The sequence below is a fragment of the Pelodiscus sinensis genome, chromosome 5 (assembly GCF_052426305.1).
Source record: "Pelodiscus sinensis isolate ZL-2025 chromosome 5, ASM5242630v1, whole genome shotgun sequence".
Classification (NCBI taxonomy): Eukaryota; Metazoa; Chordata; order Testudines; family Trionychidae; genus Pelodiscus; species Pelodiscus sinensis.
Genome location: NC_143056.1, coordinates 133,725,003 through 133,746,739, shown reverse-complemented (window position 1 = coordinate 133,746,739; position 21,737 = coordinate 133,725,003). Strand labels below are relative to the sequence as shown.

At 59.8% G+C, this 21,737-nt stretch overlaps 1 protein-coding gene across 11 annotated transcripts; it reads right to left on the bottom strand.

Annotated features, from left to right (window-relative positions):
• Positions 1 to 1,173: 1,173 nt before the first annotated feature.
• LOC102461837 (serine protease 53-like) lies at positions 1,174 to 17,841 on the bottom strand. 11 transcript variants are annotated; one of them, XM_089779021.1, is made up of 19 exons: positions 17,742 to 17,841; positions 13,511 to 13,537; positions 11,943 to 12,111; positions 10,586 to 10,866; positions 10,299 to 10,465; positions 9,966 to 10,182; positions 9,683 to 9,833; positions 8,735 to 8,994; positions 8,425 to 8,588; positions 7,013 to 7,244; positions 6,731 to 6,787; positions 6,137 to 6,193; positions 5,706 to 5,762; positions 5,267 to 5,323; positions 4,739 to 4,795; positions 4,019 to 4,075; positions 3,296 to 3,352; positions 2,169 to 2,225; positions 1,174 to 1,396 (listed from the first exon to the last, which is right to left on the bottom strand). In XM_089779021.1, the coding sequence occupies exons 1-19, from the start codon at positions 17,782 to 17,784 to the stop codon at positions 1,353 to 1,355; spliced, it is 2,211 nt and encodes a 736-aa protein (XP_089635147.1). In that variant the 5' UTR covers positions 17,785 to 17,841; the 3' UTR covers positions 1,174 to 1,352. The 11 variants fall into 11 exon arrangements, with proteins under 11 accessions (XP_089635147.1, XP_089635146.1, XP_089635151.1 ...); XM_089779020.1 differs by lacking the exon at positions 17,742 to 17,841 and having other exon boundaries at positions 13,511 to 14,896; XM_089779025.1 differs by lacking the exons at positions 6,137 to 6,193; positions 17,742 to 17,841 and having other exon boundaries at positions 13,511 to 14,898.
• Between the last annotated feature and the right edge of the window lie 3,896 nt (positions 17,842 to 21,737).

Genomic DNA, 21,737 nt, shown 5'->3' with positions numbered 1-21,737 from the left:
GCCCAGCAGGGGGCGCTGTGCTGCAGGGAGTGGGCGGGGCCCAGCAGGGGGGCGCTGTGCTGCAGGGAGTGGGTGGGGCCCAGCAGGGGGGCGCTGTGCTGCAGGGAGTGGGTGGGACCCAGCAGGGGGGTGCTGTGCTGCAGGGAGCAGGGCGGGAGTCCAGCAGGGGGCGCTGTGCTGCAGGGAGTGGGTGGAGCCCAGCAGGGGGCGCTGTGCTGCAGGGAGTGGGTGGAGCCCAGCAGGGGGCGCTGTTCTGTAGGGAGCGGGGCAGGGCCCAGCAGGGAGCGCTGTGCTGCAGGGAGCAGGGCGGGGGCCCAGCAGGGGGCGCTGTGCTGCAGGGAGCAGGGGGGGGTGGGGCCCAGCAGGGGGTGCTGTGCTGCAGGGAGTGGGCGGGGCCCAGCAGGGGGCGCTGTGCTGCAGGGAGTGGGCGAGGACCAGCAGGGGGCGCTGTGCTGCAGGGAGCAGGGCGGGGGGCCCAGCAGGGGGCGCTGTGCTGCAAGGAGCAGGGCGGGGGGCCCAGCAGGGGGCGCTGCGCTGCAGGGAATGAAGCAGGGTGCTGGGGCGTTGCCCTGTACGGAGCAGGGCGGGAGCCTGTCGGGGGGCAGAGGATCCCGTGAAATCTCCCGAATGCTAAACTCTCGATTGAGGCGCGAAGCCCTTTGCTGCGTTCAGTGACTCTGGGTTTATTGTGATTTTAACAATCGTGCACAGACCAGGCGTGTGCGGGTGAACCGGGTCCCGTTGGTGTGACGCCCTGGCACACCCAGGAGCATCGCAACCCCCCGGGACAGCCGTAGAGCACAGGAATGAAACCCGCATTGCAGAGGGGCTGGGGTCACCCCACACTCACTATATATCGGCTATTGGATTCTTGGTACGGCCGTCGCCGCCGTGGGGCTGTGACAAAGCCAGGCCCGATCTGACTGGGGTCTGTGCAGTGCCCACCCTGACAAGGTCCGAGTCGAGACCTGTGAGGCATCCGGTGCAGTGAGGCCCCCAAACTCGGTCAAGGCCTGCACAATGGCCAGCACACGGGAGTCCCTGATTCCAGAGTCTGCCTATTCTTGTAGCATAAATAACAGCAGGAACCATAATCAACAACAACGTTCCGCCCCAGAGCCAGGCGCATCGCAGCACCAGGCAATGTGCTTTCCAAATCCAGAGGGCGCTGGTTCTGGGATCCTCACACATGGAAACCGGGAGGCCTCTCTAGTGCCTGATTCGACATCTCGACAGCTGGGCCCGCACAGAAAATGGAGAGAGCTGCCGATTAGCCCCGGGCGCTCTTCCAGTGGGTGAAGGAAGCAGCTGGAGGCCGGGAGGTGCCAGAATTCTCCGATGCGGGTCAGTGGCTAGAAGAAACGGAGCCTCCCTTTGGGACCCTTCCCTTTTCCACCTGCGAAAGTGACAGGCAGTGAGGCCCCGGGGTATCTTCATCCACGGTTATGTCTGGGCGGATTCCAGAAAGCTGCAGACACAGGGATCACTGGCTTGGGGCTGAGATGCAGCTGCCTCTGGGGAGGAATTGCAGGGGAGCAGCTGGCCAGGGAAGCTGCATGGGCCTGGCTCATCTGGCCATGAAATGCAGCCACTTCTGGGGTGGGCTGGCTGGGTACTGAGCCACTAGCACGTAGTTCAATGTAGAAAGAGGTTACCCTGGGATCCAGTGGAAAGTGCTGGGGGGGAGTGAGGGAGGCACAGGGAGGGACTCTGCCTGCTGGGGGAGAGTGCCCCTGCTGAGCCCTGCCCCACTCCCTGCCCCACAGCGCCCCCTAGTGCCACCCTGGGGCATTGGGCCAGCCCTGCTTGCCAGGGGAGCACGCCCCCTGCTGAGCCCTGCCCTGCTCCCTGCAGCACAGAGCCCCCTAGTGCTGCCCTGGGGCACTGGCCAGCCCTGTCTGCCAGGTGAGGGCGCCCCCTGCTGGGCCCAGGCCCACTCCCAGCAGGTTGATGCCCCCTAGCACCACACTGGAGGGGCAGGTGGTGACAGGGCTGGGCTCTGGCTGAGTGGTTTGCAGCAAGGTTGGTCCCAGGAGCTGGGAGGTGGCTCTGGCTGGGAGGGGGCAGATTGCAGGAGGGGCAGGTGGCTCTGCAGGGAGCACACTTTCTGGAACACCTCTCGGAGCGGATGGGGGGTAAAAAGCATCCGCAGGTGCCTAGGGACTCACCGTGCCCCCCTTTGGCACCACCAGGCGGCCTTGGCTTCTGCCCCTTGCCACTGGCACCTGCAGGGGAGAGAGTCAGTCAGTGAGTGTCTGCGCAGGCCCACATGGGTCCTTTCAGCACAGCGCCCCCTAGCGCCCAGCTGGTATAACAAGAGCAGCGTTGGCAGTAGGGGACAGCTCCGTCAACTGAGTCCTTGCCTTGCTCCCTGCCCCACAGCGCCCCCTAGTGCTGCACTGGGACATTGGGGCCAGCCCTGCCTGCCTGAGGAGAGCGCCCCCTGCTGGGTCCCTGCCCTGCTCCCTGCAACACAGCACCCCCCTAGCACCACCCTGGGGCATTAGGACCGCCTTGCCTGCCTGAGGAGAGCACCCCCTGCTGGGCCCCCACCCTACTTCCTGCAGCACAGTGCCCCCTGCTGGGCCCTTCCCCACAACACCCTCTAGTGCCGCCCTGGGGCATTGGTCCAGCTCTGCCAGGTGAGAGTGTCCGCTGCTGGGCCCAGACCCACTCCCAGCAGGTTGATGCCCCCTAGCACCACACTACAGGGGCAGGTGGTGACAGGGCTGGGCTCTGGCTGGGTGATTTGCAGCAAGGTTGGTCCCAGGAGCTGGGAGGTGGCTCTGGTTGGGAGGGGGCAGATTGCGGGAGGGGCAGGTCGCTCCACAGTGAGACCACACTCCTGACCACCCCTGAGACATGCAGGGGAGGGAAGAAGGAGCCCCAGGAGGTGGCAGGGCGGGGCTGGGCTGCGGGTGGCTGGGTGGTTGGCAGGCAGGGTGGAAGTTTGCTCCCCGGAGTTGGGAAGGGAATCTGATCAGGAAGGGGCAGATTGGAGGGGGGGCAGGTGGCTCTGGCTGGGAGGGGGCAGATTGAAGGGGGGGCAGGTGGCTCTGGCTGGGAGGGGGCAGATTGCAGGGGGGGCAGGTGGCTCTGGCTGGGAGGGGGCAGATTGCAGGGGGGGCAGGTGGCTCTGGCTGGGAGGGGGCAGATTGCAGGGGGGGCAGGTGGCTCTGGCTGGGAGGGGGCAGATTGCAGGAGGGGCAGGTGGCTCTGCAGGGAGCACACTTTCTGGAACACCTCTCGGGGCGGATGGGGGGTAAAAAGCATCCACAGGTGCCTAGGGACTCACCTTGCCCCCCTTTGGCACCACCAGGCGGCCTTGGCTTCTGCCCCTTGCCACTGGCACCTGCAGGGGAGAGAGTCAGTCAGTGAGTGTCTGCGCAGGCCCACGTGGGTCCCTGCAGCACAGCGCCCCCTAGCGCCCGGCTGGTATAACAAGAGCAGCGTTGGCAGTAGGGGACAGCTCCGTCAACTGAGTCCTTGCCTTGTTCCCTGCCCCACAGCGCCCCCTAGTGCTGCACTGGGACATTGGGGCCAGCCCTGCCTGCCTGAGGAGAGCGCCCCCTGCTGGGTCCCTGTCTGCTCCCTGCCCCACAGTGCCCCCTAGTGCTGCACTGGGACATTGGGGCCAGCCCTGCCTGCCTGAGGAGAGCGCCCCCTGCTGGGTCCCTGTCTGCTCCCTGCCCCACAGTGCCCCCTAGTGCTGCACTGGGACATTGGGGCCAGCCCTGCCTACCTGAGGAGAGCGCCCCCTGCTGGGTCCCTGCCCCGCTCCCTGCAGCACAGCGCCCCCTGCTGGGCCCTGGCCTGCTCCCTGTAGATTGATGCCTCCTAGCACTGCACTAGAGGGGCAGGTGGTGACAGGGCTGGGCTCTGGCTGGGTGGTTTGCAGCAAGGCTGGTCCCAGGAGCTCTGGCTGGGAGGGGGCGGATTGTGGGAGGGGCAGGAGGCTCCGCAATGAGACCACCCATGGGAGTTGCAGGGGAGTGAAAAAGGAGCCTCGGGGTCTCACCTTCCTCTTCCGTGGCACCACCAGGTATCACTGGCTTTGTCCAGCCTTTAGTGGAACCTGCAGGGTAGAGAGGTCTAGTCAGCGTGTGAATCGCCTACATGGGTCCCCGGAGCAGGAACAGTGCCCCCCAGCAGCACGGCGCCCCCTAGTGCCACACTGGAGGGGCTGGTGGTGGCAGGGCTGGGCTCTGGCTGGGTGGGTGGGTGGCTGCCAGGGCTAGCTGCATACCCCAGTGCAGTGGTCCCCAACATTTTGGGGCAGGGCCACTCAAGCGCTGGGCACCCGGGGGCGGGGCTGCGTATGCACCCGGGGGTGGGGCCGTGCACACGCCTGGAGGGCGCCGGTCCTGTGCCGCATGCCCAGGGGTGGGGCTGCCCATACGCCATGTGCCCGGGGCCAGTACTGCTCCTGTGCCGCATGCCCAGGGGCGGGGCCACCCATATGCCATGCAACCGGGACTGGAACAGCCCATGCGCCACACGCCCGAGGGTGGGGCTGGTCCCGATCACTCAGCGGGCGCACAGAAATGGCCTGGCGGGCACTATGTCACCTGTGGGGACCACTGCCCCAGTGTGTTGGTCCCAGGAGCTGGGAGGTGGCTCTGGGTGGGGTGGCAGATTGCAGGAGGGGGCAGGCTGCTCTGCAGGGAGCACACACATCTGAATGCCCCTTGGCCTGCCTGGGGTATATAAAAGTGTCCCCAGGTGCTTAGGGACTCACCTTGCCCCCTTGTGGTACCCGCCGTGGGCACCGGCTTTGTCCCCGCTCCACCGGAGCCTGCAGGAACACAGAGTCAGGGAGGGTCTCCGAGCCACTGACATTGTTCCTGCAGCTCAGCGCCCCCTAGTGTCTCACGGGGGCATTAGCATGAGCAGTTACTGGGAGGTGAGAGTGCCCCCTGCTGGGCCTGGCCCTGCTCCCTGCAGCACAGCGCCCCCTGCTGGCCCTGGCCCTGCTCCCTGCAGCACAGCGACCCGTAGTGCCACCCTGGGGCATTGACCAGCCATGCTGGCAAGGGGAGAGTGCCCCCTGCTGGGCCCTGCTCCACTCCCTGCCCCACAGCACCCCGTAGCCCCACATGAGAGGGGCTGGTGGTGGCAGAGCTGTGCTCTGGATGGCTGGGGGGTTGGCAGGCAGGGTGGAATTTGGTTGGGAGGGGCAGGTTGCTTTGCAGGGAGCACACACGTCTGAACACCCTTTAAGTGTCCACAGGACTGTACAAGTGTCCCCAGGTGCTTAGGGACTCACCTTGCACCTTCGTGGTACCAGCCGTGGGCACCGGCTTTGTCCCCGCTCCACCGCAGCCTGCAGGAGAGACAGGTTGGTCAGGGAGTGTCTGAGCCACCCACATTGGTTCCCGCAGCACAGCGCCTCCTACTGTCACAGCGGGGCACTGGAGTCCACACTGACACCCAGGGAAGGGAATCCCCTGCTTTGCCCCTTCCACCAGCTAAGGCCCTGGTGCTCCTAGTGCTGCACTAGAGGGGCTGGGGGCAGTGGGGCTGGGCTCTGGCTGGCAGGGGGGTTGACAGGCAGGCTGGAAGGTGGGTCCCAGGAGCTGAGAGGTGACGCTGGGTGGGAGGGGCAGATTGCAGGAGGGGCAGGTCGCTCTGTAGGGAGCACACTCTGGAGCACTCACAGGGTGGCTGGGGAGTGAAAAAGCACCTTTGGGTGCTTAGGGACTCACCTTGCCCTTTAGTGGTACCAGCCGTGGGCACCGGCGTTGTCCCCGCTCCACCGGAGCCTGCAGGAGAGAGAGACACATCGTCAGGGCGTGTTCCCACAGCACAGCGCCCCCAGTGTCACAGTGAGCATCGGGGGGCAGCACTGACGCCGAGGGACGCCAAGTCCCTGCTCTGCCCCTCCCCACCACCTGGAACCTGGTGCTCCTAATGAGACATTAGAGGGGTTGGCGGCAGCAGGGCTGGGCTCTGGCTGGCAAGGGTAGGTGGGGGGGGGGAGGTTGGCAGGCAGGGTGGGAAGGTTGGTCCTAGGAGCTGGGAGGTGGCTCTGGGTGGGGTGGCAGACTGCAGGAGGGGAAGGTCACTCTGCAGGGAGCACCCACGTCTGAACACCAGTTACACTGCCTGGGGAGCGATACATGGCTTAGGGACTCACCTTGCCCCTTTGTGGTACCAGCCGTGGGCACCGGCTCTGTCCCTGCTCCACTGGAGTCTGCAGGAGAGAGCAGCATAGTCAGGGAGTGTCTCAGAGACACCCACATTGGTTCTCTCAGAACAGCGCCCCCTAGTGTTGCTGTGGGCACTGAGCCAGACCTGCCTGTCAGGGGAGAGTGCCCCTTGCTGAACCCTTCCCCATTGCACCCCCTAGCACCACCCTGGGGCACTGGGCCATCCCTGTCTACCTGGGGAGAGCGCCCCTGCTAAGGCTTGCCCTGCTCCCTGCCTCACAGCACCCCCTGCTGGACCCTGTGGCATCAGGTTTACCACTGTCTGCCAGGAGGGAACATCCCCTGCTCTGCCCTTCTCCCCCCGCTGGAGCTGGGAGCGCCCTAGCACAGCACTAGAGGGGCTGGTTGTGGCAGGGCCGGGCTCTGGCCAGGCAGGGTGGAAGTTTTCTCTCAGGAGCCGGGCGGTGGCTCTGCTTGGGAAGGGGCCGATTGCAGGTCGCTCTGTGGTGAGACCACGCTGCCAGATACCCCTCAGCCTGCCTGAGGAGTGAAAATGTCCCCTCAGTTGCCTAGAGACTCACCTTGCCCACTTGTGGTGCCCACCGTGGGCACCGGCTTTGTCCCTGCTCCACCAGAACCTGCAGGAAGACACAGTCAGGGAGTGTCTCTGAGCCACCCACATTGTTTCCTGCAGCACAGCGCCCCCTAGTGTCACAGTGGGCACTGGGGACAGCACCAGGAGCCTGGGCAGAGCAGGAAGACCCTGTGGAGCACCCTGGTTTTCCTTCATGGGCTCCCTTCCGAGCCGTGACCTAGATGCACCCTGCAAGGAAATGGAATTTGCTTTCTTGATCTCCCCTTACTTGGAGTCGGCTCCACTGGGCAGGTGTCCTCTTCTGTGATGGCCGGCACTGGCATGGGCTGGTTGGCAAAGTAACCATCCCGTGTGATGTCCATGATCCACTTCTCGTGTGCCCTCACGTCCGTGTACACGCCTGGCTGGCTCTTCCTCCCACAGCCATTGCTGAAGCTGGAGAGGCCCGCCAGGAACCAGGTGCCCTTCTCGCTGCATATCAGTGCCCCCCCATCATCGCCCTGCATGGCCAAGAGCAAAGGGACAGTTTCAGAAGCTCCCAGGTGGGTGCATTCTTGGAAGCTGTGGCCCAGGGGATACTCCGGGTATTCCTCTTGGAGTGGCTGCATTGGGAGCAGTCCCAGAAATTAAGTGGAATCTCCCCCCCCCGTGAATGACCAGGAGCTACCCCAGTGTGCAGTGGGTCAGAAGTCACAGGGGCCTCCCCTCCCACCATGAGGATCTGAGGATGCTGCATCCATGCCCAACCCAAGGCAGGATTAGCCATGGAAAATGGGACAGCTCAGCCAGAGAACCAGGACATACTGGATCCATGGCCTTACCCAGCCCTGAGTGGGTAATAGAACATGCCAGCACCATGGACAGTTCCACAGGAGGACGGGGGCGGGGAAACATGCCCATCCAATCAGCCAGGGACATTAGAACATGTCAGCACCATGGACAGTTCCACAGGAGGACGGGGGCGGGGAAACATGCCCATCCAATCAGCCAGGGACATTAGAACATGCCAGCAGCATGGACAGTTCCATAGGAAGGTGGTGAGGAAGGAGCCTGACTCAATCAGCCTGGGCCAATAGAACATATCAGCACCATGGACAGTTCCACAGGAAGGTGGAGGGGGGGGGAGAGAAAGGAGCCTGACTCAATCAGCCTGGGCCAATAGAACATATCAGCACCATGGACAGTTCCACAGGAAGGTGGAAGGGGGGGGGGGGAGAGAAAGGAGCCTGACCCAATCAGCCAGGGCCAATAGCCCATATCAGCACCATGGACAGTTCCATGAGGCCAGTAAATGGCCGGGTGCATGTTCAGGGCAATGCTGGTTGGTTCAGCAATGGCCAATTGGACATTACAACATGATGGGCAGTTCCATAACATCCCCCCCCCCCCCCCCAGTGCTGGGTACATGCCCAACTTCAGCCCTGGGGGATAGGACTTTTCAGCACCATGGACAGCTCTAGAGGAGCCAAGATTTACATTGGAGTCGTCTGCACCCTGACAGTCCGGAGCATCTGAGAACGGGGCAGGGATGAGACGGAGGGATGGAAGCCCTCCCAGCACCAGGCCCCAGTACAGAAGATGGGAGGATGTCTCCATTGATGGGACCTTCAGAGCCAGCTCCTGAGGCTGCCCAGATGTTCTGAAGACCCTGGGGCCATGCTGGGCCCACAGCTCACTCACTTCACAGCTGGTGGTCTCTTCCTGCTGAGCAGCGCAAAGCATTTCCGGGAGGATGGGCACAGCCTCACCAGCTAAGATGGACTGGTTGTAGCTGCAGTTACAGGCCACTGGTCCCACGAGAGCCACCCCCACCCCCTGGAGTGGCTGTGGGGTGGGTGCCCGAGCTGTGGAAGCACAGAGACATTGGGTTGGAAGTGAGGACGTCCTACCCCTGAATCCAACCCGGGCCTCTTGAGCCAGACAGTTACCAGCTGGGGGGCAGACCCCATCTGGTGCCCCCTAGAGGGGAAAGGCCCCGTGTGCCACATACCTTTCTCCCGTCCCCTGGCCCAGCAGGTGCCCCCAAGCCGGAACCGGTGTGTTTCGTAAGGGAGGCAGACGGCCCAGAGGTGCTCCCCGAACCCCACCGGCTGGGCCAGCTGCAGCAGCGCGATGTCGCTACCCTCGGTCACGTTCACGAAGGCCCCGTGGAGGATCAGCTTCCGTAGGCCCCGCTCTTCTTGCCAGCGTGGCTCTGCCCCCTCCCGCCGCTCACCCAGCAGCACCTTCCAGTCCGTGTGCTCCTGCCGCCTGCAACACAGCCCCTCGGGGGTCACCGACCTGTCGGGGGCAGGCTAGGAGCCAGGATTCCCGGGGTCCTATCCCCGTCTCAGGGCAGGGAGTGGGGTCTAGTAGGATACAGCAGCAGGGACTGGAGGAGGGGGGTAAGCTGCTGGGTTTTGTCCCTAGCTCTGGGAGCAGAGCGGGGTTCAAAGGGGGAGACCATCAGAACATCAGAGCAGCCAGACGGGGTCAGACCAAAGGTCCTTCCAGCCCAGTGTCCTTTCTGCCTCAGTGGCCAATGTCAGGTGCCCCCAGGGAGTGAACAAAACAGGGAACCATCAAGTGATCCCTCCTCTGTTGCCCATTTCCAGCCTCTGGCAAACAGGCCAGGGACACCATCCCCGCCCATCCTGGCTAATAGCCATTGATGGACCTAACCTCCATGAATCTATCTGGCTCTTTTTGAGCTCTGTTCAACTCCTGGTCTTCACAACATCATCTGGCGAGGAGTTCCACAGGTTGTTGGTGCACTGAGTAAGAAAACACTTCTTTCTGTGTGTCTCAAACCTGCTGCCTATTAAAACCGGGCAGGGCAGACATTACAGACAGCCATTCATCTCTGGCAGAGACATGCATATCCAAGGAGGGGGCCTCCTCTCCCTCCCTCCTCCTCCCAGCCCCTGCTAGGTCACCCAGCCTGGTGCCCCTCACTCACTCGATGAAGCAGTGAGCAGCCGCCAGCACCCAGCTCTCGGAGATCAGCGCTCCCCCGCAGACGTGCTGCCCTCCAAACTGCAGGCTCACGTACGAGGGCCAGGCCCCCGTGGGGGAAAAGTTCAGCTCGTATCCCTTCGGCTTCCCACAGCCTGGAGAGAGTAGGAGTCAGTAGCCCCTCGCCTGCCCTCCTAAGCCAGCCCAACCCTCAGTCCTGGGGCTGGACTAGAACCAGCGCCCCCTAGAGGGGAAAGGCCCCATGTCCCGTTCCCCACTGGCCGTACCTTTGCACTTCCCTTCCTCGCTGCTGAAGGGGGCTGGCCCTGTCTGGACAGCAAAGGAGGCTCCCCCGGTGCGGTTCTCGATCCAGCTGGCGTAGGCCGTGACCTCGGTTATCAGGATGGGGCTGTGGGGCCGGGCACAGCCCACTGAGAAGCTGAGGATCCCGGCCTGGAACCACGTCCCGTTCTCGGAGCAGACCACCGGCCCGCCCGAATCACCCTGGGAAGGGATGGGCAGGGGAGTCAGGGCGGGGTCCCTTCGCCCCCTGGCTTGGGGCAATGCTTTGCCTCCTCCCCTAACTCATCTGCTCCCACTGGGCACCCCTTTTCAGTCACCTGGCAGGGCCCCACGCCTCCACTCTGGAACCCGGCACAGATCAGCCCCGGCCTGGCTGGACTGGACAGCTCCTTCTGCCGCAGGTTGCTGTGAATGCAGTTGCAAGTCTCGGCACTGAGCAGGTCCAGCTCCACCTTCTTGAGAGGCATGGGGGGTGGTAGGGTCCCTGTGGAGAGGGGGAGGAGAAGACTCACTCTGGGCCCAGTTGGGGACCTGCCTGCCCCAGCTGAGCAGGGTGAGCGAGACGTCTCCATCTTCCCCCAGTGGGCTCTCCCCTTTCACTCACTGTCCTCCATCACCCGGCCCCAGCCGGTGGCCCAGCACTGGGACCCGAAGGCGAACTGGTGGCTGGGGTAGGGCAGGCAGATGGGGGCTACGTCACGGCCAAAGGGGACGGGCTCCGCCAGGCGCAGCAGAGCGATGTCCATGCCCTTGGTGTAGTCTTGGTACTTCTCATGGGTGATGATCTGGGAGACGTTGCGCACGACCCCCTGCAACGGGCCACCGCTCAGCTGCAGACGCCCCAGCACCACCTTCCAGGCAATGGGGTCCTTGGTCGTGTCTTTCCTGCGGGGAGATAAGAAAGGGGGTGTCATGACCGGGCTGGGAAAGTGCTGGGTTCTAGACTCCACTGTTATAGGCCCGCGGCTCTGGAGTGGCTTGTTCTAGATAGGGCACATAGCTTGAGGTTGCTTCCTGACTCTGGGTGGGGGACGTTGTTCTATCTCAATGCCTCTGGACGCTTCTTGCTTCCCCATTCTGGGGTTATCGAGTAGGATGCACTCGGCTCTAGATTTGTGTCTCTTGGTGGGCATCCCTTTAGATGCATGGCTCTAAACTCGCTCTGGATTCAGCTGGAGATGTGTGGCTCTAGCTTCCTTCTAGATTGTGCCTCCAGAACTCAACTGTCTTGCTCACTGTTTTTCATCCATGGCTCTAGAACGGCTCCAGGCAGTGTATAAAACTATTCGATTGTGGGTCTAGGCTAATTCTAGATGTAGAAAGCATGAGGTTCTTTGCTGTGGTTGGTACATGCTGTTTTAGTTCCATGTCTCCATGTTTGTTTTAGATGGTGCATGCAGATCTAGATTCACTGCTCCTGTTGCTCTTTCTAGATTAAAGGTTCCATAATTTCTAGATTATGCTTACAAGTTTAGCTCCACAACTGCAGATGGTGCACACCACTTTACATTCACTGCTCGTGGCTCATTCTAGATTAGGTGCATGGTTCTAGACTCATTGCTGTGTACTATAGACTCTGAACACCTTTCTAGATCTTGTAGGTGCTTGAGATTTAAGCTGAGGATGTTCTCCTAGAGTCTCCGGCGTACGTGGTTTGAGCACAGGTCTGGTCTAGAGCCGTAGACGGAGGCTTGTTCATTCTGGATGTAACACACGGTTCTAGCTTTCTGAGTGGCGCACGTGATTCTAGCTTTCTTGCCCTAGGCGGTGAAACAGCCCTGGATGTCCAGCTCTGCTTTCTCAAAGCTCTAGATGCACAGCTCTCGACACCATTCTGGAGGCCTTGCTGTGGTCCAGAACAGCCCTGAGCACTCTCAGCAGGAGAGGAGACCCACAGGTCAAGCTGCCCCATGATGCAGACTTTTATTGCCCCTGTGCTAGCCCCGAAGTTCTAGACTCACCCGATGAAGCAGTGAGCAGCCGAGAGGATCCACTTGTCACCGATCAAGGTCCCTCCACACAAGTGCTCCCCACGGAGCTGCAGGCTGGCCTGCCAGGGCCATTCCCCTCTCTGGGCATTGGTCCCACCAACGATTCGGTTTAACACTCTCTGCTGGCCACAGGCTGGTCCTGGAGAGAGGAGGGAACTGAGTGATCCCCCAGTAATCGACTCCACCCATGGGAGAAATCAAAGGAGGAGCGGTTGCCCCAGGAGGGGAGCAGAGTCCAGTGGTTAAAGCAGGAGGGAATGGCTTCACTTGCCTAGTCTATCAATATAGGTTGAACCTCTCTGGTCCGGCACCCTCAGGACCTGACTGATGTTGAACCAGAGAATTTGCCGGACCACAGAAGTCAATATTCCCAACACTGCCGCTGCTTCCTGGGCGCTTAGAAGACGTCAAGGGGTAAATTAGAGCTAAAGAACAGCCCAGACACAGAGCCAGGATGGGCAGCTGGACACAAACTTTATGGGACTGCAGGAAACTTGGCCACACCCACAAGTGGACGTCCGGCGAGCTCAAATCACGCCGGACCATGGATGTTGCCGGCCAGAGAGGGCCGGATTAGAGAGGTCCAGCCCGTATAGACTCTTGGAAATGTCGGACTGGAAGGGCCAATTGAGTCCAGCCCCCAACGCCGACACAGTAAGTCTATATCGTCCTTGACCCGTGTTTGTCCGACCTGATCTTTAGACCCTCCAGGAATGGGGATCCCACGTCCGCCCTTGCAAACCTTGGTCCAGAGCTTAATAAAGGGAGGTTGTGGAATCTCCATCCCTGGAGACACGTAAGAGCAGGTTGGACACACACCTGTCAGGGATGGTCTAGACGGTGCTTGGTCCTGCCGTGAGGGCAGGGGGCTGGACTTGATGAGCCTGGAGGTCCCTGTCAGTTCCAGTGTTCTGTGATGCTGTAAAGTTTCTACTTTCTAACCTAACTCTCCCCTGCGGCCGAGTAAGCCCTTTGCTCCTTGGCCGACCATCAGTGACATGGAGACCCCCGGGTGACCCGCCGCTGTATAACGGCCCTGCACCCATTTCAAGATGGGCCTCCGCCCCCCCCCCCCCCGCTTTCTTCTCTTCTCAAGACCCAACCCAGCCCGGGGTGTGAGCCTTTCCCCATCGCTCAGCAAATGGAAGCGTTTCCCAGGGTCTTGCTTTTCCTCCGGACTCTCTCCACGTGGCCACATCTTTCCTAAAGCGCAACGCTCCGAATTGGAGACAGGACTCCGGGTGAGGCCTCCCCAGTGTTGAGAAGGGGATGGTCCCTTCCCATGTCTTCCCTGCAGCACCCGGGTTCACACACCCCAGTGCTGAATTTCCACCCCAGGGTCTCAGCCCCGGTCTCGGGGCATTGACAGGTTCGCAGTAGCCCACTGGGGAATGCGTCAATCCTCCTTTCGGGACCCGTTGTCCCTACTCCCCGCCCACCACTGCTCCATGGTTGGTGGAACCAGCCAGTCGGGAGCCTGGAAGAGGGCAGCTGAAATCACCTGCCACAAGTTCGGAGCAGAGTTTGGGGCTTCCTACCTGCAGCCGCTGCTCCCTGCTGGAGGCCTGTAAGGGAGAGAAAACAAGGGTGAGGAGCCTGCGTTGGTAGCCCCGGGCGGGGTCTCATCTGGAGGGCCACGGTGGTGCAGCAGGGCCTGGTATCTGACTCCAGGACAGCCCAGGCCCAATATGTCCAGTGGACTCAGCAGGGAGAGCGTCCATCTTTGAGGCACTCACTTTTGTGGACTAGAGCCCCTGGGTTGGAGGAGAAGGACCCCTGGGCTCTGTCCCTGGTTCGGGGAGGGCAGTGGAGTCTAGTGGTTAGCAGTGACTATGGCTGACCATGGAATCTAAACCCCAAACCCAGATTGCAGCTGTCGGCAAGGACTGGTCCACTCTACACAAACCAGAGAGCTGTCGTGATCCAGTGCGCCCCTCCCCGGGCAGCAGTTCCTCAAAACCAGCCTTCCAAAGCCTGTCAGACTCTGGAAACGTTTTCCTCACGATCAGCCCCCTGGCTCGCGCCGCTGCTGCCGAGACCAGCACGTGCTCTTTTCGGTTCAGACTCCAGGGCGAGGTGCCTGACTCACGTTTCTCAGAACCTGCCCTCCCCCCTTGAAGCAAAACACGTGTCTTCCCCGCGAAATGCACTGGCCAGAGCATCAGCACCTGCAGGTGGCTGTGAGAAAACCTCCCACGAGCAGCTCCCAGCGCGGAAACTTTGGCAAAACTCCCCCGAACAAGTCCCTGCAGCGGGAGGGGAGATGGGGTGTGGATAACGTTGCCGCAGGGTGCAGAGAAGAGCCGTGAGAATGAGTTAAGGCTCCTTTTCCCCCTCCTGCTCCTCTCCCCTTTTTCTGCTTTATATTTGTCCCCCGGTGCCTCTTGCTCCACTCATCTGAAGAAGTGGGCTGTGCCCACGAAAGCTCATGACACCATCTGCATGTTTTGTCCATCTCTACGGTGCTACAGGACCAGTCCTTGGTGTTTAAGGGGTTTTTTTATTGCCTTATGGGGAGATGCCCTAAATCAATCTATTTAGCTTAACAAAGAGAGAGTTAAAAGCTGCCTTGGTCACCTTCTCTAACGACCTCCACGGGGAGTGAATATTTGTTAATGGGCCGTTCAGTTGCGCCCAGAAATGTCTAACAAGATCCAGTGGGTGGAAGTTGAGGTCAGACACATTCCGATGGGAAACGAGGAGGGATTGAATCACTGGAACAATTAATCAAGGGTCGGGGAAGATTCTCCATCCGTAACTATCGGTAAATCAAGACTGGAAGGTTTTTTCCGCGGGATCTGCTGTGATACACACACAGAAATCCTACAGCTAGCCGTGTGGCAGCTGCGCCTGTAAGTGATACACACCAGTAATTCTCAAACAGCAGTCCGCAGATCCCTGGGAGGCCTGTGGCCTGTGCCAAAGGGGTCCCCAAAAGACTTTAAACTGAAAACGGACTCAACAGCATTCCACTGTATTTGTGCAGACAATCGATTCTGAGAGGGGCCCCCGCCAGTAAAACGTGTGCTTGTGCGGCCACGCCGCTGAGATTGAAATGCCACCCAGCTGATTAGCAGAGCGCCCCCTGCTGGGTGTTTTGTGTTGTTATTGGTGGTGCACATTTGCACGTGCCTTGGTGCATGGAATAATTTTATTCCACACATGGAAGGGGGAAAATCAGGACATGGAAAAGACTAGAGGGAACGTCGGCCCCTCATTTTCGAGGGGTCTGCCCATCAGTAAAGGATGAGAAGCACCGTCACACCTAGCACCTGTTCTCACAAAACTGCCAAGGGTGGACGTGGCTGCCAAATTCAGCCTATAAATAAGGTGCATGTTTTTAATGGGAAGCGAAATTAACCATGGGAACAACTTCCCCAGGCTTAGGGTGGGGTCCTTGATTTTTGAATCAAGTTTGGCTGTTTTCCCGAGAGATCCGCCCTAGGAGTTATCGAGGGACAGGCTGATGGTCTCCAGGGAGCTCACCCCTAGCTGGTCGCGATGGGCCCTTCGGCTCTGGGAATCTGGGAATCTGGGAATCCATCGGCCACCAGCAGGCACCGGAGGGGGTGCTGGACCTGGGACCGCACCCCGCCGGGCAGGGCTGGGTTTCGAAGGAGGATGCTCAGGGCCATGGGAAAGGGACCGGGGAGGAGATTGCGTGAGAGGCTGCCGGCAGGCGGGAGCCTGGCAACTCGGAGCCAGAACCCGAGCCAGGGAGGGGCTGGACGCAGGGATGACGAAGCCCAAGGGGGAGGAGTTGGGGGAGGTTTGGGGGGCTGGGGAGAGGATGTGCAGGAAGGCAGGGCTGCGGGGGAGCTGCAGGGAGGCTGCGCTGGGTGCGAGGAGACGTGTGGAGGCAGGAGGCTGGGCCCTGGCAAGACGCCCTGTGGCAGGAGAAGGGGGGAGAGGGGGAGGAACCCCGGGACGCCGAGGAGGGACAGAGAGTGGGCAAAGGCCCCCACAGGCGGGGCATCCCCAGAGAGGGGGCTCTGGGCAGAGCTGAGACCGAGGCGGCACCCAGGCAGCGGGCGATGCCCTGAGCCCCTGGCGGGCCCAGGGATGTACCGGGAGCAGAGATTGCTTGGAGAGATTCACACTGAGGAGCCGGGGTCTGAGGAGCTCACAGGAAGATGGTGGGAAAGGGGGAGCCCTGTCTGATGGGGCGCTGGGAGGGGTGGACCCCAGAATTAAAACAGGGCCTGGCAGTGATGTGGAAGCCAGGACTCCCCAGCTCTGGGAGGGGAGTGGGGGCTAGTGGTTAGAGCAAGGGGCTGGGTGTCAGTGGGGCTAGGTTCTATCCCCAGCTCTGGGAGGGGAGTGGGGGCTAGTGGTTAGAGCAAGGGGCTGGGTGTCAGGAGGGAGGGGCTAGGTTCTGTCCCCAGCTCTGGGAGGGGAGTGGGGGCTAGTGGTTAAAACAGGGAGGGTTCCACGTCAGCTGTGCTAGGTTCTGTCCCCAGTTCCCAGAGGGAAGTGGTGTCTAGTGGTTAGAGCAGGGGGCTGGGAGCCAGGACATTGCAGGTTTGCCTGGGAGCTGAGTGGTGCAGCCCTGCCCTGAGCTGAGCCCTGGCTTGGAGGAAGCTGCTCATGGCAGTTTGGAGTTTCACCAACTTTTTGCACCTGCTCAGAGGCAGTGAACAAACAGGGCAGCGACCTCTTCTCGGAAATGAGGGTTTCCTTGCGGCCCAGCTCCGCTCCAGCCCCAAATGTAAACAGCCCTGCCCTGATACGGAGCCCTGGCCACGGCCCCTTTCCTCTGCCCCGGAGGGGTCTCACCGGTCCCCAGGCACAGCTGGGAGCCCCCCCTGCTCTCCCTCAGGGGTCCCTAGGAGCTGTGGTTAGAGCGGGTGCGGGGGTGGGGGCAGATCAGGATTCCTGGGTTCTGTGGCGGGGGGGGGGGGCTAATGAGTGAGACTGGGGGGAGGGGAGTTCTGGGACTCAGGACTCCTGGGCTCTCTCCCTGGCTCCGGGAAGGGAGTGGGGGCTAGTGGTTAGAGCAGGAAGGGTGTGAGCCAGGATCCTGGGTTCTCTCCCTGGCTCCGGGAAGGGAGTGGGGACTAGTGGTTAGAGCAGGAAGGGTGTGAGCCAGGATCCTGGGCTCTCTCCCTGGCTCTGGGAAGGGAGTGGGGGACTAGTGGTTAGAGCAGGAAGGGTGTGAGCCGGGACTCCTGGATTATCTCCCTGGTTCAGGGAGGGGAGTGGGGGCTAGTGGTTAGAGCAGGAAGGGTGTGAGCCAGGATCCTGGGTTCTCTCCCTGGCTCCGGGAAGGGAGTGGGGACTAGTGGTTAGAGCAGGAAGGGTGTGAGCCAGGATCCTGGGTTCTCTCCCTGGCTCCGGGAAGGGAGTGGGGACTAGTGGTTAGAGCAGGAAGGGTGTGAGCCGGGACTCCTGGATTATCTCCCTGGTTCAGGGAGGGGAGTGGGGGCTAGTGGTTAGAGCAGGAAGAGTGTGAGGCAGGATCCTGGGTTCTCTCTCTGGCTTTAGGAAGGGCGAGGGGGCTAGTGAGTGAAGGGGGGTGGGACTGGGAGCTGGGACTCCTGGATTATCTCCCTGGTTCAGGGAGGGGAGTGGGGTCTAGTGGTTGGAGCAGCAGGGGCTGGGAGCCAGGCCTCCTGGGTTCTCTCCCCAGCCCTGCTTTGCAGGTCCTGGCCCCAGCTGCACAGTCGCTCGGTGCCGATCTCAGCCTCACCACAACATGCCTGCAGAGCCGCTTCCAAACCGCACCAACCCCGTCCTGCAGGCAGATCTCCCTCCCCTCCCATGACTCACAGATCCCGAGCAGCAGCAGTCGCCGAAGGCTGAGGGATTCCATCCTCCACGGGCCCGTCTCCTGCAATCCTCCCGCGCCTGCCTCCTAGGCACGGTTTAAATACACCTCGCACCTGCTGCCCCGGGTCGTCACGCCTGGGCGCGCCTCGCCAGCATTACTCAATGAGGCGTGTGTGTGCGTGTGCCGCTTCGCGAGGGCCCTCTCTGCCCACCACCCCCGGGCTTGTATGGCTCCTCGCTGCTCTCGGACAGAATCAGAAATACAGGGGCCTTCTTGCCCCTGCCTGGCATCTTTTCTGGTGGTGCTGGAATTTGTGTCCATTTTAGGCCATTGGAAATTAAGTGCTTGGCAACCTTAGATGCCTCTATGGGTGACTGGAGATCTGGGAAGATTTTGAGATGAGACACAGTGAGGAATTAAGCCCAGATTAACTCTGAAGACAAAGGAGTTCTTAGGCAGTTGAAAACACTTCTGCCTGGTTTTGGGAATCTCTATTGTATTCCGATGTCCAATAAACAGAGGGGATAAAACCTCTCAGTGTTAAAGATTTCAATTTTATTGCAGTAGCTTTTTGAACACACTTTTTACTCACATCCACAATGCAACCTCAAGAGGAATTCTTGCTGAGTTAATATTCAGATTGTATTTGGATTGTGTATTCCCCCCCCCCCCCACGCACACACACATACACACATTTGTCTCAAAGAACTAAGAAACCGTTGGGAGAAAAATCTCTGTATTTAACTGATATTTGTTGAATTGGTTGAAATCTCTTTGGTGAAAGAATGTCATTTTAGACCCATTTGACTCCCTTTTTAAAAAAGGTCACTCGAGTACCCTTCTTTGTCAAATATTTTACTTTATTCACCATATTCATTATTAACCACTAAGGAATTATATTGACCACTAATATTGTACAATCTTGTTACACAATTTAAGAACCTGTCAAGATCCCGCGCGCGCACACACACACACACACACACACACACACACTCCCCTTGTGCCAGGCACTGCATAGACCAAGATAGAAGACCCCATTTTGCCAGGTTCTGCATCAACTGAGACTGGGAACCCCATTCTTGTGGTTGCTGCATAGACCTTACAGAAAGTGTGGCCCTCATTATCTGAGGCACAGTGCAGAGACAGAGTTATAGACAGTCCCTCCCCAATAAACTCATAATCTAAGCATGGACTTGTTTGCTTTGTAAGTCCCAAATCTACATTTAACTCAAACACTTACGACACAGTGGGGAGAAGGGATGTTTTTGTGAAAAGTTCCACATGCTTTAATCTCTCTGAGGCAGAACTCACCTTGCTGCTTGGGGTTTATACACTAACTAGTACAGTGGGGAGCTGGTCTGTCTCTGGGGCTCCCAGGCACTGCCATCAAAAGGTAAACAAATCTAAAAAAGTCTCCCCCAAACCGGTGTAAACCAGAGGCACATGTTGAAGGTCAAGGAAGCACAGCTGAAAGGCTGTGGCGAAGTATTCAGGCTTTCATTCTACATCATGCATGATCCCTGCAGATTGGCAGAGGCCCCGTGTGCATTGTTAATCAATGAATAGGGACTGATGAAGCCAGCACAAGGCAAAACTTGTTCCTGGGAAGCGTGTTTCTTATATTTCATCTGGGTCTGCATGCGTGCATGTGCGTGTATCTGTACAGAGAGGCAGCCTGGAACTGAACCAGCCAATCATTTACCGGCCAAGAGGCCATAACGAGCCAGCTCAGCATGAGTGCAGGCCAGCGCGTGAGGGGAAAGCGACGCATTTCCGAGCTGCGCCTCGGTTTCCCTGGAAAACACTCCCACCCATGATATGGGGAGACCAGACAAAGCCAGATTTCTCACTAACAGCTCAGGGACTTCATAGGAAATGCTGAGGGGCAAATTCCTCAGTCGCGGATGCCAAGAATAAAAGAGTTTGTTACCGAGATCATAACCCAGCTGGGTCACTGTGGATTGCACACCCATAGTGAAATCCCCAATATTTGCAAGAGCTTGTCCCCGGCCCACATTGCTCACGGTCTAAATAGACAGATAAGGCCAGAGTGGAGAGGGGAAACTGAGGCACAGAACAATTCAGTGGCCTGCCCATGGTCATGCAGGGAGATGGGAGGTGAACCCAGGAGTCCTGGAATCCTTCCCTGTGCCTTAAGCACAACAGTTCTCCTTTCCCATTCAACACTCAGCCTGGATGATGTATTGCTGAGGCTAGTGTGGAGTAATTGGATTCGACAGCATCTCTGCCTTATTTAATACATTCATTCTCTAACCCTCCCAGCTGCAAAGAAAGCTGTTGAGCCAGTGTGAGGGGTACCTGAGTCCATAGAGAGCATGACGCAATAGCTCCAAGAGGTGAGCAATGGCCTCTTATAGCCCAATGGCGTTGTTAACACTTGAACCTAATGATGACACCTGTGACATCAGTTTAAATTCAACTGCTGATTATTCTGGTGGATAAGAAAGAGAGAGCAGACTGAGGGTGGAACCCATGTGGGTGGGGGAAATGGTGGGTCCTTACAGGAGCCAAAGAAACAGTTATGCCTGTGGTAGAATCTGTTAACTCTGAAGCCTAATGACGGTACTTACAAATGCTGGTTTTGACTCTGTCACTCCTGATGGTTTCAGTGGAAGGGTGGGAGAAAGAGCACGGGTGGAGCCCATCTGGGATGTAGGAGGGGGACTGGGAGCTGCTGCCAGGAAGACTAGGTTCAGCCTGTGTTGCCTCTGAAGTCTAATGATGACGCTTACCAATGGCGGTTATCAGTATTCTCTGGCTGATCACAGACAGCCACGCTGGAAGGGGGGCAACCAGAGAGGGGCCCACACCCTGTGCAGAGTGGGGGGCAGGCTCAGTCCATGAGGAGGAGGCAAACAGGTGAGAGGACATCAGGGAGGGACAGGCCAAAAGAGCCAAACCAGCTGGTTCCTATCTTGGCACTTCCAGGGCATGTGCTGCTGGTGGGGGAGGGGGAGGGGGGGAATTTCCTGCCTCCAGTCAGTTCTGATCTAATGCCGCAGTGTGGCCCTAGGGGGCGCCATGCTGCAGCAAATGGGGCAGGAGGCTCAGCAGGGGGCGCTCTCCCCAGTGCTGGTCCCCAGTCACCACTAGGGGGCGCTGCGCGCAGCGACTCACAGACCTTAAGCCAGATGGGATCCTCATGATGGAGTCCGGCTCCTGCTTGCTGCTCTGGGACTCGGCTGTGGGGCCATGCCCCAGGGGAGGGCGGGGGCTGGGGCAGCCCGGGGGGCTCTGGCAGGGAACCGGAGGGGTGGTCCAGCTGGCATGATCCTCTGAATATTGTTGGGATCTCCGATGTAGGGCACCACCTCTAACAGAGGCAGGCTCCCGGGGGGCCCAGATGGAGCGGGATGCCCAGGGGGGTCGGGGACTCCATCTAGAGGCTGTGATGGAGCTCAGGATGCTCACACATTGTGCATGGTTGGTGAAATCTAAGGGAACGGCGACACTGGGGGATATTTCCTCCGAAATAGCGACCCCGCGTCCTCAAACACGCCCGTTGTTTCGAATTATTTTTCCAACTCAGGGGCGCGCTGTGGCAGCTTCCCTGTGGCCCTTGTTCCAGGCGGGTTAAGGGGTGGCTGGAAATAGCGCTAGTTCCTCATTGGGCGCGGGGTAGGGTTTGAAATAAGCAGAGCCAATCGTGTGGATCGTTTAGCGTTCAGGGTGCCGTGTGGACGCTCCCAGCAGGCTTGGGGCTTGCACCCGGCTTCTCACCAGGCTGCACGGAGGTGAGGGACATGGTAAGGGACCCCCTAAGGTCCCAGTCTCCAGCCCCAGACCAGGGGGTTGGCTGGGAACGGGGGGCAGAGAACGGGACACCCCATTGAGGGAGATTCCTGTTTCTCTTCCTTTAACCCCCTGGCCTTGTCTCCGCCTGGATGAAGGGGTGTGAGCGGCCCCCAGGGGAGCCGGGAGCAGCGGAGGTGGCTTGGCAGGGTCCCACGTTGGGAGCACAATTCCCCGCTCCT

What these genes read in the sequence shown, in the direction of transcription:
- LOC102461837 (XM_089779020.1), bottom strand. Translation starts at nt 13,598, where the DNA reads ATGAGACCCCGCCCGGGGCTACCAACGCAGGCTCCTCACCCTTGTTTT. An exon ending in GCAGGGAGCAGCGGCTGCAG is followed by an intron (nt 12,112 to 13,510) that starts GTAGGAAGCCCC and finishes TCCTCTCTCCAG; the next exon opens with GACCAGCCTGTGGCCAGCAG. An exon ending in TGGTGCCAAAGGGGGGCAAG is followed by an intron (nt 2,226 to 3,295) that starts GTGAGTCCCTAG and finishes TCTCCCCTGCAG; the next exon opens with GTGCCAGTGGCAAGGGGCAG.